General features: G+C 43.4%; 1 protein-coding gene across 1 annotated transcript; it reads right to left on the reverse strand.

Annotated features, from left to right (window-relative positions):
* Positions 1–6,895: 6,895 nt before the first annotated feature.
* Positions 6,896–10,072, reverse strand: LOC125541769 (MLO-like protein 1). Its single transcript, XM_048705103.2, has 14 exons — positions 9,900–10,072; positions 9,750–9,804; positions 9,421–9,659; positions 8,970–9,086; positions 8,840–8,891; positions 8,622–8,719; positions 8,439–8,513; positions 8,265–8,353; positions 8,073–8,122; positions 7,936–7,976; positions 7,617–7,829; positions 7,465–7,532; positions 7,270–7,330; positions 6,896–7,186 (listed from the first exon to the last, which is right to left on the reverse strand). Exons 1-14 carry the CDS (start codon positions 10,011–10,013, stop codon positions 6,983–6,985), a joined length of 1,476 nt encoding a protein of 491 aa, XP_048561060.1. The 5' UTR covers positions 10,014–10,072; the 3' UTR covers positions 6,896–6,982.
* Between the last annotated feature and the right edge of the window lie 3,382 nt (positions 10,073–13,454).

Genomic DNA, 13,454 nt, shown 5'->3' on the forward strand with positions numbered 1-13,454 from the left:
ATGTTATCAATCCTACTCATGCAATATTTGAGGGTGAAACTAATGCATAAAAACTGGGTATGAAAGGGATATGATCAAAGTGTGAACTTGCCTATACTATTGATGAAGATGATTCACACTCAAAACTCTTGATAGTTCTACTCGTCACACTCCGGTCAATCTATCATAAGCAAGCAATAGTAACCACACATAAGCAATCACTCAAAAGATCAGAAAGAACGAAGAAGACACTTCGGAAAACATCAAAACTAAGCAAATAACTCTTGCAACATAAAATAATTTCTAACAGTACCAAAATTATGTGAATTTGGCCTTATCAGAAAGTTTAGGTCAAGAGCTTCGATTTGCAAAAAGAATCAACTAAAACGGAGTTATAAAACTCAAGTTACGGTCAAACGAAGTTCAAATACTAAACTGTTTGAATTCAAATTTTAAATTTTCAAAAACATGTTCAAGTTGTTTTACTGGAAAGAGGGGATCATAACGAATAAGTGGGCGTTGGTTTCATCTAATTCCAACTAATGAGCAAAAAGTAGAGCTTGGTTGAAGTCTAGGGGCTAAACTATAAAGAAACTAATTAGGGATAGGTCCCTAACTAAAACTAACAGAAAAAGAAAAGACTAAATAATGAACGTTCGCTAACTAGTTCTAAACAGAGAACGTTCTTTGAATAGCTCTAACTAAAAAAAACTAAACCGGGTTTTTAAAACAAAACCGAGAAAGAACCAGATCGGACCGGGGCAACGGTTTATACCGGTTCGGGCGGTCCTTCGTCGGAAACCAGCAGCGGATCTCCGGCGGCTTCCCGCGGCGGCGGGCATCGGCGAGGAGCGAGGCAACGGCTGCGGGCGTTGGTGGCGACGGGCGAAGACGGCGTGGGGCGGCGCAGCAAGCGGCGGAGCCGGTGAGGTGGACAACGACGACGCGGTTGGTGAAGTGCGGCAGCGGCGGCGGCGAGATGCGGATCAGGAGACAGCGGTGGTGAGAAGAGAGGAGGAAGAGAGGGTCCGGGGCGGTCTTTTAAGGGGTAGGGGAGGGCGTTGGCGTGGGGAAGGGGGCGGCCGGTGGCGGGGCGGCGCCGGACTCCGGGAGGAGTCCCAGTCGGGGACGACGGGCGAGGCGGCGCGGAGCTGGGCCTTGGCCTGGCTTCGGCCGGCGCAAAGGGGGAGCGCTGTAGCCACACCCGCTTCGGCCGGCGCAAAGAGGGAGCACTGTAGCCACGCTAGCCCTGTCATGGAGAATCGTCTTGTCGTACGTCCGGAGGGATCGGTTGCTGACCTATGGCCAACAGGACTGCGGCCAACCGGCCGTGCCTAGCCGGCCCGCGCTTGGGGAGCTGGCAGGCAGACCAGCCAGACTGAGGGGTGTCAGCCGCCCTGATGTTTTGAAAAGGGATCCGAATTCTGTTGCCTACCCAGGGTCACCCTCCGACAAATTGTCACACAGTTGATAACGGTGCCCCGTACGAGTGGTATCCAAGGGCGCCGAAAGTTGGCCCACCAGGCCACCCTACAATCGGGACTCACTACCCCGCTTATGTGCTTCCAAGACGAAGGAGAAGGCTTACAAGGCAAGCCTACCCGAAGATGCAGAGGACTCTTTAACTGCCTTAGACGAGTAGGAAATTGTAACCATAGGCTTCGTTATACTTCACAAGTACTCTTTCTGTTTCATAATGTAGAACGTTTTTTGACTCTAGTGTAGTGTTAAAAAATATCTTATATTATGAAACGGAGGAAATAGTTGGGTTAGCGGATAGAAACGTTACACCTCATAGGTTTTCACCCCGTCGATACACCTAGGATCACCATTGTACTCTGTACACCTCCATCATTAACAAACACGTGCTACTCTTGTGATCAAGGGTTAAAACAATGATTTCAGCGCAGGTCTCTCTAGTGAAAAGTGTATGCGTCCATGTCGTCCCTGCGTGCTGCTCCGTGTTCCACTTACTGACAATATTACGCGAAGGGGAGCAAGGTAAGTGTGCGACATGTGTGTCATGAGGATATGTTGCTCATCCCGTCTGGGTATCTGCTCATCGATCACACTAGAGGTAACGCACACTTTGGCACACCATTCTTTATATATGGAATTAATTCTATTTCTCTTCAAAGGGTAATTATGGCAATTCATATTCCGCACATATTGCGGAAGCAGTCCAATGAATGTGGACCCGCTATTGGGTTGACCATGTAGGAAGACCCTTCCGGTTTTGGGAAGGTTCCATTCAGATTTTTCCTTTTTCTTTCTACCAGTTTTATTTTTTTTTTCATTTTCCTATTTACTTTCTTTCTTCAATTCATAAATATTTTTCAAATTTATAAATATTTTTTAAAATTTAAGAATGTAATATAAATTTGTAAACAATGCTTTCATAAACACAAATGCTTAAAAGCTCAAATTCATGAATATTTTTAAAAGCTCAAAAACCTAAATTGTTTGGAAAAAACGGAAAGTTTTTTAATAGAAAAATCAACCCAAATAAAAAAGCAGCTGAAAAAGCTACTGAGAAAAAAGAGTTAAATACACTGCAGGTGCCCTAACTTGTCCAACACAGTCAGTTTGGTGCATAAACTTGAAAAATACACAAAAATGATGTCGTAACTTGTTAGGCGTTTAAATACAGTGCCTTTGAATGCATGCCACCGTATCAAGTGTCTGTGTGGCATGCCAGCGAGGCCACATGTCAGTGGCTGCGGGCGAGTTGTGAGCTGTGAGCTGTGCGTGTAATTTCTCTTACAGAAGTGCCCTTGAACTTTAGTTAATTCTCGGAGGAAAAAACATTACACGCACTGGACGCATGCTGTCTTTTTATGAGAACGCGCTTGTACTTTAATTAATTCTCACAAAAAAATAAACACAAGCTGGCATGAAGGGAATTCAAACCACGGGCATCCCGGTTGCCTAACAAACAAGCGGACCAAGAGGCCACACTTTGGTTTATATTTTATTTTGAGCATCAGTACAGACACAAGCGCTTATATACACGCGCATACACTCATCCCTATTAACGCACACACGCACACCCTACTCCTATGAGCACCTTCGAGAGACTGAGCCGGCATATCATCTTGAGATTTACGAAGTCACCGTAGGCGCCTCGTCGTCGATGGGAACGTCTCCTCCCACTGAAAACGCATCGCCGGAAATCCTGAAATAAATCCAGGAATAATGCGAGCACCAGGATTTGAACCCTGGTGGGTTGGGGATACCACTGTCCACCTAACCAACTCAATCATAGGTTGATTCGCACTTTGGTTTACATTTAACTGCTAGCTAGCAACTTATATGCACGATTCCACGTATCACTTTGCACATGTTTTTGAGTGAAGTTTCTGTTTAGTTTTCATGATACATAAATTTTTCCATATGAAAAATATTGTCAATATGCAATTATTTTTTATTTTATATCTTTATTATATTTTCATTATTGTGTACCTTGAAGAGATAGACATGATTTTTTTTCTAAAATTTATGTGGACATAAAAAGTTGAATGTATATTAAAAATTACTGTGTAAATTTATGCATCTTCATTGAGGACCATAAGCACGAACAATTATTGTGTATCTTCATTCCATTTTTAAAATGCACAATTATTTAAAATTGACAATATTGTATTTTAAAAACTGTTCAACGTGTATTAAATATTATTGTGTGACAATAATAAATTCCAGAAATGTACTAACATGCTAAGCGTGTTTGTAGAAATTTAAGAATAATATTACACAATATCTTTTTAATACACATTCAACATTTTCAAAAAACACGGTGAACATTTTCTAAAATAATATGTAAATGAAAAATGAACATGAACGTGAAAGTGTCTTTCAAGAAATGCTCACCGTGTTTTTAATATACGTTCAACTCTTTAATTCAACATCAATTTTAGAAAAGTTCATGTTTATCTCTTCAAAGTACACAATAATGGAAAAAGAATAGAGATATAAAATAAAAAAATCATATTGATAATTATTTTATTTTTTCATATGGAAAAATTTATGTATCATTAAAACTAAACATAAACTTCACTCGAAGAAAGACAAGATAGTAACTTGGAATAAATAAAAAGAAAATTACTCCAATAAAAGCATATGCAGAGCGATATATACAATCATCTATATAAACTGTTTGCTGATAATTAAGCGCAAACCAGACCGTGACTGCCTGGTCCGCTCGATTGTCAGGCGACGTGGATGTCCCATGTTCTGGCTTTCAGGTATTTTTTGCAAGTATTAATTAAAATCAAGGGGTATTTTCTTGCGAGAATTAATTAAAAATCCAGAAGCATTCCTATAAGAAACAATACATAGCTCACAGCGCGCGTCCAGTGCCAGCAACCACTAACATGTGGCCCAGCGACAGGCTGGCATGCCACGCGGGCACTCGATACAACGGCATACGTCTAGAGGCATCGTATTTGAACGCCTAGACAAGGTACATCACTATTTTTGTGTATTTTTCAAGTTTAGGCATCAAACTGACCGTGCCAGACAAATTAGAGCACATGTAGTGTATTTAACTCGAGAAAAAACTTTGCCAGCGCAATATGCCCATACTGCTACATGGGTCATGGCCTAGTGCTACATAGTGTTACACGCGGGACATGGGCTCCATCAATTCAAGGACTGGTGGTCTGGCATGTTTGAAGCACGCAAGTCAGAAGGTCATGACTTCTCTTTTTTTTTTCTGCGGGGAAGAAGGCCATGACTTCTTTCACCGTGCAATATCATGTTGGACGATCTGGAACAAACGTAATGTGCGGAGTTTTTGTCACAACTCAGCACCCCCACGTATGCTTCTTGCTAGCATCAAGGAGGAATCCACCGCAAAGTCGTTTTGTGCGGTTCGGTCACGTACCGATCTGAGGCCATTCATTTTTTTCTGAGATTCGTGAGACCGTATGGCCCATCTAAATGTACAACATTAGTATATTTCTTGTATCTTTCTTTTTAGTCAAATCAGTGACAACATAATGGACCATAAAGTATAACTTTTGTTAGGGAAACGCATGCAGGTCTCTCTTCTCACTCTACCTGCAGAACAAATCCATAAACTTTATTTTCTCTTAGACAATTTAAATCAATAATATCTTTCAAACTATAGACTCGTTTTGAAACTTTTTATATATTTGGACTCCTGGCGTCAAGATCTTTAAAACTAGACCAATTTTGGATACATTTCAAACACATTTAATTTTTGACGTTTCACATTTCATATGAGAAATAAACCCATTTCACTAGAAAAATCTGAAACAAACCTATTTCACTAGAAGTATGTGAAAATAACATTTTTCACATAAACCTATTTAACCCAAATATGCAACTCAAATATCAACTTGTGAAACTAATTATTTGGAAGTGTGTAACATTTTATTTCAAAAGAATAAAATATGCAATTTCAAAAGTGTGCAATTGAAATAGATGTGATTTTTGTGACAAGCCAGTGAAAAGTAAAATCCATCTACTGGAAGTGAAAAAAATGTGAAACTAAAATCTCAACTTGTGAATTTGAAAATTATGAAATGTGTAACGGTTTACTTCAAAAGAGCGAAATATGCTTTTTCAATTATGTGAAATTGAAATAGATGTATCTTTTGTGAAAGAAGCTAGTGCAAAGTGAAATGTAGGTTCTGAAAGTGAAAAACAATATGAACTGAAATGTCAACTTGTGAAACTGATTTTATTTTTGAAATGTGTAACAGTTTATTTCAAAAAAGTGAGACATCATCTTATTTAAAAAATGTGCAATAGAAATATATGTGTTTTTATTAAACAAGTCAGTGGAAAGTGAAATGTAGGTTCTGAAAGTGAAAGATAATATGAAACTCAAATGTTAACTTGTGAAACTGATTATTTCCAAATGTGTTCCAGTTTATTTCAACAGAGTGAAACATGTTATTTCAAACATGTGCAATTGAAATATATGTGTTTTTTTGTGAAACAAGCCAGTGCAAAGTGAAATGTTGGTTCTGCAAGTAAAACAATATGAAGTGAAAAGTCAACTTGTTAAACCGGTTTATTTCAAAATGTGTAACAGTTTATTTCAAGAGTGTAAAACATGTTATTTAAAAAATCATGCAATTGTAATATATGTGATTTTTATGAAACAAGCTAGTGAAAAGTGAAATGTAGGTGCTGAAAGTGAAAAACAATATGAACTGAAATGCCAACTTGTGAAAGCGACCGTTTACAAATGTGAAATGGTTTATTTTAAAATAATTAAATATGATCTTCCAAGAATGTGCAATTGAAGTAGATATGATTTATCTGAAGCAAGCAAGTGAAAAGTGAAATGTAAGTTCTGAAAATGAAAAAAAATAATACTGAAATTTGAACTTGTGAAACTGATTGAAATCATTTTGTTCATAAGATTTCAAGCAGGTGACATATGTGAAATGTGTTTCATGAATTTTAAACTCATTTAAAATTTATGCAAAATCGGTCTTGTCTTAAAGTTCTTGCGACATGAGTTCAAACATATAATTTTTTTTAAATTGAAAGTTTGGTTTAAGAGATATGAATGACTTTAACTTAGCAAAGGTGAAATAAATGGATGCATTAGTTTGAGAGAGAGAAGAGAGAGAATGGGCAACACATGCATGTAAGACCCTGTGTTATTTGACCAAAAGCAGACATTGGCGGGACCCGTATACACTGTTTGCAGGTTGTATAGCTATATATTGCCGAAGCAAAATGCTTTGCTTTTTATACTGCACAGTGTTGCACTAATCTTCAGATTACAATGAGCGGCTTCAGATCTACCGGCACATGTCGGAACCGCTCAATTTTCCATTTCGAGGAATCCACACTTTAGTCTATCGCGGGTGCAAAACACTTTGGGGAAATCATTTTGAGAGAGTGAACATAATCTGTTGTAACCGTGCCGTCTGTAATACTCCAAACTCTTTTTTTTAATTAATGAATGAGGTAAATCTTATGCTTCCGTTTTAAGAAATAAAAATAAAAAATGCTAACTACATTATGATGAAAGTTGAGGAGCTGGCTCCTCTGCCTTGTCCTGTGATCGGACCCCTTCCCTACTCGATCCTGTCGCCGCCGCGCCCGCGCCCAGGCAGCCAGCGCCGTCGGTTCCTCGTGCGCGCTCCCGAGCGTCGCTGGCCCAGGCCCTGAGATGCTCTACAACGTCGTCCGCGAATACGGCGCTCTTGAACGAGCTCCCCATCTGCATCAATGGATTTATCGATTTGTCAAGGCTCTGTTAGTCAAGGTTGAGAATCATGTCTGGTTCCTGACTACTGCACTCACATGAGAGACGATGGCGTAGAGGGGGAGCGTGCTGTAGCTGCACAGGACCTGGACGACCACGCTGACGAGGATCAAACCAAGCGGTCAGCTATGCATCTATCATCTTAAAATTCACCCTTTGTCGAAAAAAATCTATCATCTGACAGACAAACATGTGTGCTTCGATCGATCCAAGAGGGGAGAGCAGCTACGTACCATATGGTGATTCTTGACACGCTGTATCCGAACCTGTCCATGATGCAGGAGTTGAAGCCGAACATGGCCTGCACCCACAAGAGGAGCTCAGAATTTCAACATGTGATGGGACGATTCGATGTGTTTATTCCTGTGTGCACGTGCACGCTTACTAGCGTCCAGAACAAGTAGGCGAACTCGTAGGCGTTCTGGAAGAGGATGAAGTGGATGAGGATGAGCAGCGTCCGGGGACTGCGGAACCAGAAGAGGTCGTCCGACGGGTCGACGGCGATGGCCCCGGCCTCCACGGCCGCGCGCTTCAGGTTCACCTGGTACGCCATCCGGGTTATGATGTGCTCCAGCTTCGTCCCGATTACAAGCAGCAGCTGCATGCATGCATGCACACCAAAGCACACGTTTGAATGATGCCAACAGTAAAGCAATTAGGCTCGTGACTCGTGGATCAGATCAGATCAGATGGGGGGCACTTACAGTCAACGGGACAAGTGAGATCCAGAAGTATGAGTGCCACCCTGCATCACGAGTTTTCAGTCGTCATTGTCAACTTTGTTACGCATGCAGACAGTCATGGACAAGTATACCGAAGTACTAAGAGAAATGAAGCATACCGGTGACGTTAATTAGCAGGAAGAACATTACAAATATCCAATAGTACCATCTACAATGAACAAACTCAAGTTAGCACGCTCTTATATTAGTTTATGGAGTGAGTACTATAAATACTAATAGTGATCTAAACACTTTTATATTAGTTTACGGAGGGAGTATTGGTGAGGTTCGAAAAAGAAGAAGGAACTTACTTTATCCCAACGACTCTCTTGTAATCCTTCTCGAGGGCCTTGATCATGTAGTCGTAGAAATTGTAGTCTCGGTTCCCCCTGAAGTGCTCCTGTACGTCAACCAGAAATATAATACGTAGTAGTGGTGCAAAACCAACCAGAAATCAGAAACAACAAGACCGAATCCACACGTACCATCAGGAAACCAAGCCTCATCGCGATGTAATCGTCCTTGGTTACCGATCCGTAGAACTGCTTGAAGAAAGAACGCTGGAAGGGAATATTACCGTGGGTTACCCCAAGTTCAGACTTCAGACTTCACAGATACAGCAAGTATAGTAATAGAAATCTCAATCAAGTTTGCTGCTGATTGCATACCATCCACAGTAGGATCATGGTGGCTTTGCCGTACCCCTTGTACCGGTCCTGGATGAACTTGCGCTGCTGCATCTTCATCATCATCTCAGGACCTGCAGCTGTTGGTAAGCAAGCAAGCACACCTCGACTAATTAGCCCATCTTCCGTAATCATTTTCTTCCGGCTAAAGTAATCCATCCTTTCATTCATTCAAGAGTTAAGCGTCGCCATTGCCCTACCACAGTCGCCGTCGGACTTGATACTCTTCTCCCACTGCTTCCATTTCCGCATCTGCGCACGGTTTACTGTCGGGTCAACGTTGGAAGTTCAGAAATGCTAAGCACGGACCAGCAGTAGTTTAGGAGTTACCTGTAGAAGCCCCAGGAGCACGGTGAAGGCGCTGAGAGCGACATGCGTGACAGCTAGGACGAAGATGAAGATATGTATCTGTTCCAGGGCGTGCAGCGAGAGCAACGGCACTTTTCCCTGAAACACACGTATACAAGATGGGCACAAAGCTACTACTAAAATCTGCAAGTAGGCAGATGTAACGATGCGTTACAGTAAGTACACTGAGCAAGTATACTGCTTTATAAAATAAAAGTTTCGCTGACAGTGTCTCCTAGTTTTACCATTACCACGTTGGTTCTGCCGATAAAAATAGAAAGTGCAGGGTATCAAGACCTCGATCAGACTAAACCTTGTTTCCGAACAAAGTCGACTTGTCTAACGCAGTTTTTAAACCTACGATGCGCCGACTCTGACACATGTCCAAACCGGCCACTATGATGTCGACGCAAGTACAATGACATTTTCAAACCTGTTTGCTCGAGCAGTAACCCGTTGCTGCTGCACGCTCTCCCTTGAGCAGCCTCCTCGCGCCCACGCCCACGCCGGAGGCGGAGGAGGAGGCATAGACGCCGTAATGCGCCGTCGTGGAGCTGGCGCCCGGGACGCAGGGCAACCAGTGCCCCATGAGGCTCTCGTCGATGCAGATCTTCTGTATCAGGTCTTGCGACACCACGAGCATCAGCGAGATGAACCCCAGCAGCATCAGTTCTGCCGCCATGCGCACGCAAGCAAAACCACGCGTCAGTGACAAGCAAGCAACATGAGTGAACGAAGGCCAATAGACGGGAGACGGCTGACCTTCTTTGAGCTTGAGCAACGCCTCGTACAGCGTCTCCCTCCGGTGAACCAGCGCCTGCACTCCACCCACTCGTGAATCAGTGGCACTGGGGAACAAAATTTTGCGACAAGATCGAAGGAATCTGGCTGTAAGGTTGTTGACATGATCACCTTGCCGAGATAATGCAGGGAGCGCTCGAAGATGATGGAGATGAGGACGATGACGGAGCACACCGATGCGACGATCCATGTTGGAGTGTCCTCCAGAGTCGCCCCGCCAACCATCACTGACGACCGGCTGGTTTTCTTTTCCCCTCCTCCTCACGTTGTCCGCACTGTACTCTTCGCCCTTCTCCTGCTTATATACTACTCCCTTCGTCTTAAAATAAGTGCCGCTGATTTAGTATAAAGTTTATGCCATCTCTCTCAAATAAGTGTCGCTAATTTAGTATAAAAGTCAGAGGGATTAGACTTCAACCAGTAAGTATTGTCTCCCTCCGTCCTAAGGATAGGATCGAACTTGGTCTTCGTAATCGTTTAACCTCTATTGCAGTTGCAGATCAGCCTGGACCTACCGAGCGGGCCAAAAAGCCCGCTCGTGGACCGGCCCGAACCGAACCAAAATTGAAGGACCGATAGAAGAAAACAGTCGGTCCGGTCTGTAAAAAGAGGCCCGAAGAGAGGTCCGGTCCGGTCCTGTTTTGGCTCGGTCCGCTCGGTTGGACCGAACTATTTTTTTCTTTTTGCATTTTCTGAATTATACAGACGAGGCCCAGCCCAGCCCAGGCTCTTGTTTCTGACCTAGCCCATCAAAACACTCGCACCCGTTCATGTTTCGCTAAAAAAATAAACAAAAGAGCAACAGATCACGCACCAGAGCTCTCGCCCCCGCCCCCGCCGCCGCCTCCCAATTCTCATGCACCACCGTCGACCTCACCACAACAAATCACCTTGTCCATGAGCTCCACCACTTTGAGATCTCCTTCCCTGCGCAAGGAATCGGTCGAATTCGTCCTGAAATCGTCGTCATGGTCGTCCTTCGCCGACTCCGGCCGCTGTCGTTCATCGTTGATTACGTCGCCATTCTTGCTTCCCCGGCTTCCCCGACACCTCCATTGAGTCCGCCGTGAGCTACTGCCTCTTTCCCCTCTGTCCCTCCTTCTAATTAGCGCACGTAGCAGTCTCTCGCCGCCGGTGGTGTTTGGCCGGTCCTTCGGTCCAGACTGAGCTTTTTTCGTGGCTGGTCCGGTGCCAGAAAAGGGGACCGCTGGGTGCTTCGGTCCGGTCCGGTTCAGTCCGCCGGTGGCCGGTCCAAACGGCGGCTCGGTGAAAGACCGGACCGGCCCGGACCGCGTCCACCCTGAGTTGCAGAGCTTGCCTCTTTGAACTCTTTGTTGCATCTTGTTACCCTTTCCCAGGTCCCGAACGATCGGCGTCTGCTTAATGGCGAGGCTTTCTCCACCCGGGGAGCGTATGCTGCTCTCTCTACATAGCTCGCGGAGCCCACCCTCACCTTGATTTGGGACTCCGGAGTTTCCAAGAAAGTTATGATCTTTGGGTGGCTGTTTTTTCTTGATCGGTTGAATACTAGGAAGAATCTACGCAAGAAGACTATTCTGGACTCGGATGTGTGCCTTAGGTGCAGCCGCACCGTGGAGGATAGGGACCATATGTTCTTCTCTTGCCCCGCAGCGTCTCGGATTTGGCCGGCAACGGGTATTCAACCTTGCTCCACGTCCATGGCGGACTTCTTCGCTACGCCACTACCCCACGCTCTGCCAACCACCGTCCGCCCCTTCATGCTGCTCCTCATCTTATGGAAAATCTGGGATGCCCACAACAAAAAGGTTTTTCAGAGTCTGGATGCTGATGTAAACTCCTCTATTACTATCATTATTAGTGACTTAATTATCTGGTCTCATCGTCTCAAAAATGAGACAATAAGAGGACACGCCGGTGTGTGGCGGGAGTTCCTCTCTTCACACCATTTGTAACAACTCTAAACTTGTGGTACGTTTGAAACATATTCATGTGGGGAGTCTTACCCTCCGGTGACCATTTCAAAAAAAGAAGGTATTGTCTCCCTTAAAAAGAACGAAAGAAAAAAAGCAAGTACTGTCACACGGAGTACTGAACTTTTCAGGGCTTTGTGGACTGACAGCTCAGACGCCCCCTCGCCCCTTTATCACTGACCGTATTAGCTAAGACTCTCTTTAGCTCTATGTTTCTTTTCCCAAAGCGATTCATTTCCTTTCCCAAAAGAGAACAGCTAAGCCCATGATTTTCTTTTTCGGTGTAATATGTCCCGTATAGTATTTTACCCGGGAATGATTCAAAAGCTGCTACTTACTAGAGTTTATCTTGTGGAAGTTTCGTTCATCAGCTTCACGATAAGGCCACATGGTGGCCAATGGGTATTGTCTGTTCCACTACGTTGAGGCTGCAAAAGCTGGTTGGCGTTTCAAGTGCAAGCTGAGAAAGGTTATTTTTTTTGTTGTTTTTTGTTTTTGCGGGTTCATCTAATGGCTCCTCGAACCAATCAACAGGCGAACTGGAATCTAGCTAGCCTAGTGATCTCATGAGCGACATTATTAGTACTCCTTCCGTCCCATAATATAAGAGCGATTTGCAAGCTGATGCTCAAACCTAAAAATAGGAAAATTATAAGCAAAATGATAACAATTGTCAAAAACCGCTGTCGCTGCACCCGAAGATTGTTCTCCATTCTTTATAGTGTTAATGACCCCCAAGTTATCAGAGCTAATCATGAGACGGCTGCGTCCAGCCGTTTTTGCTAGAGAAAGCCCAAATCTGAAAGCCAAAACTTCAATCGTTAAGACATCTGCACAACAGCCGACCAACCCCCCTGCCCCCTCAGGACCGGCCCAACATTACCCCTAAACCTGTCCTGGTCAAACGAAACATCCACATTTAGTATGACGAAACCACCCTGGGGCCTGGCCCAAACCCCTTTTTTCTGAGAACACTCGGAGAAGAAGCAATGACAAAATTAGCCGTAAGCGCACGCATCCCCATAGATATCTTGATAGCACTCTGAATTTTCTCCTCATGGACCAACTTACGTCTTTTCCACCACAAGTACCAACCAGTAATGGCAATCATTTCCCGGACATTTTGAATCTCCATAATGAATAATACCTGAAATGGTAATAGGACCAGGAATTCCAGAGCTCCTTTTTTTGTAAACAGCAAACCATCTCTTGCAAGAATTATGAACTCTAGGATTTGTCTGAAGAATTCCATGGACCTCTTTTCAGAGCTTCATTAATGTTTGTACATATTTTATTTATTTAATGAAAATATACCATAGAACAATTAGGCTTACAAAAATTATATTGAGGCATTCAATCAAATCACTACCTTGGAACGTACACTTTTTTTGAAATGGAGGTTGAAACCCGTGGCAGCTGCATCATTGGGATACATGTGCCATCGTTGTCACATCTAGCGGGAGGTAGCATGTGTTGGAGATATGCCCTATAGGCAATCATGTATGATGATATTTCCTATACTACACCCGTTGCGCCAATTGGCACAAAGACCTACTCCAATCTGCAAGTTAAGCGAACTATATGAAACTTGAATGGAAGTCAAGTGAACTATTTGAACAGACCAAGAAGAGAAGCAAATAATACAATCATAAATTTAGGTGAATTGCTTGATGGATGTTTGTATCTGCATCACCCATGCTCGTCTCTTATGTAA

The sequence above is a fragment of the Triticum urartu genome, chromosome 2A (genome assembly GCF_056163025.1).
Source record: "Triticum urartu cultivar PI428250 chromosome 2A, HENAU_Tu73, whole genome shotgun sequence".
NCBI classification, from domain to species: Eukaryota; Viridiplantae; Streptophyta; class Magnoliopsida; order Poales; family Poaceae; genus Triticum; species Triticum urartu.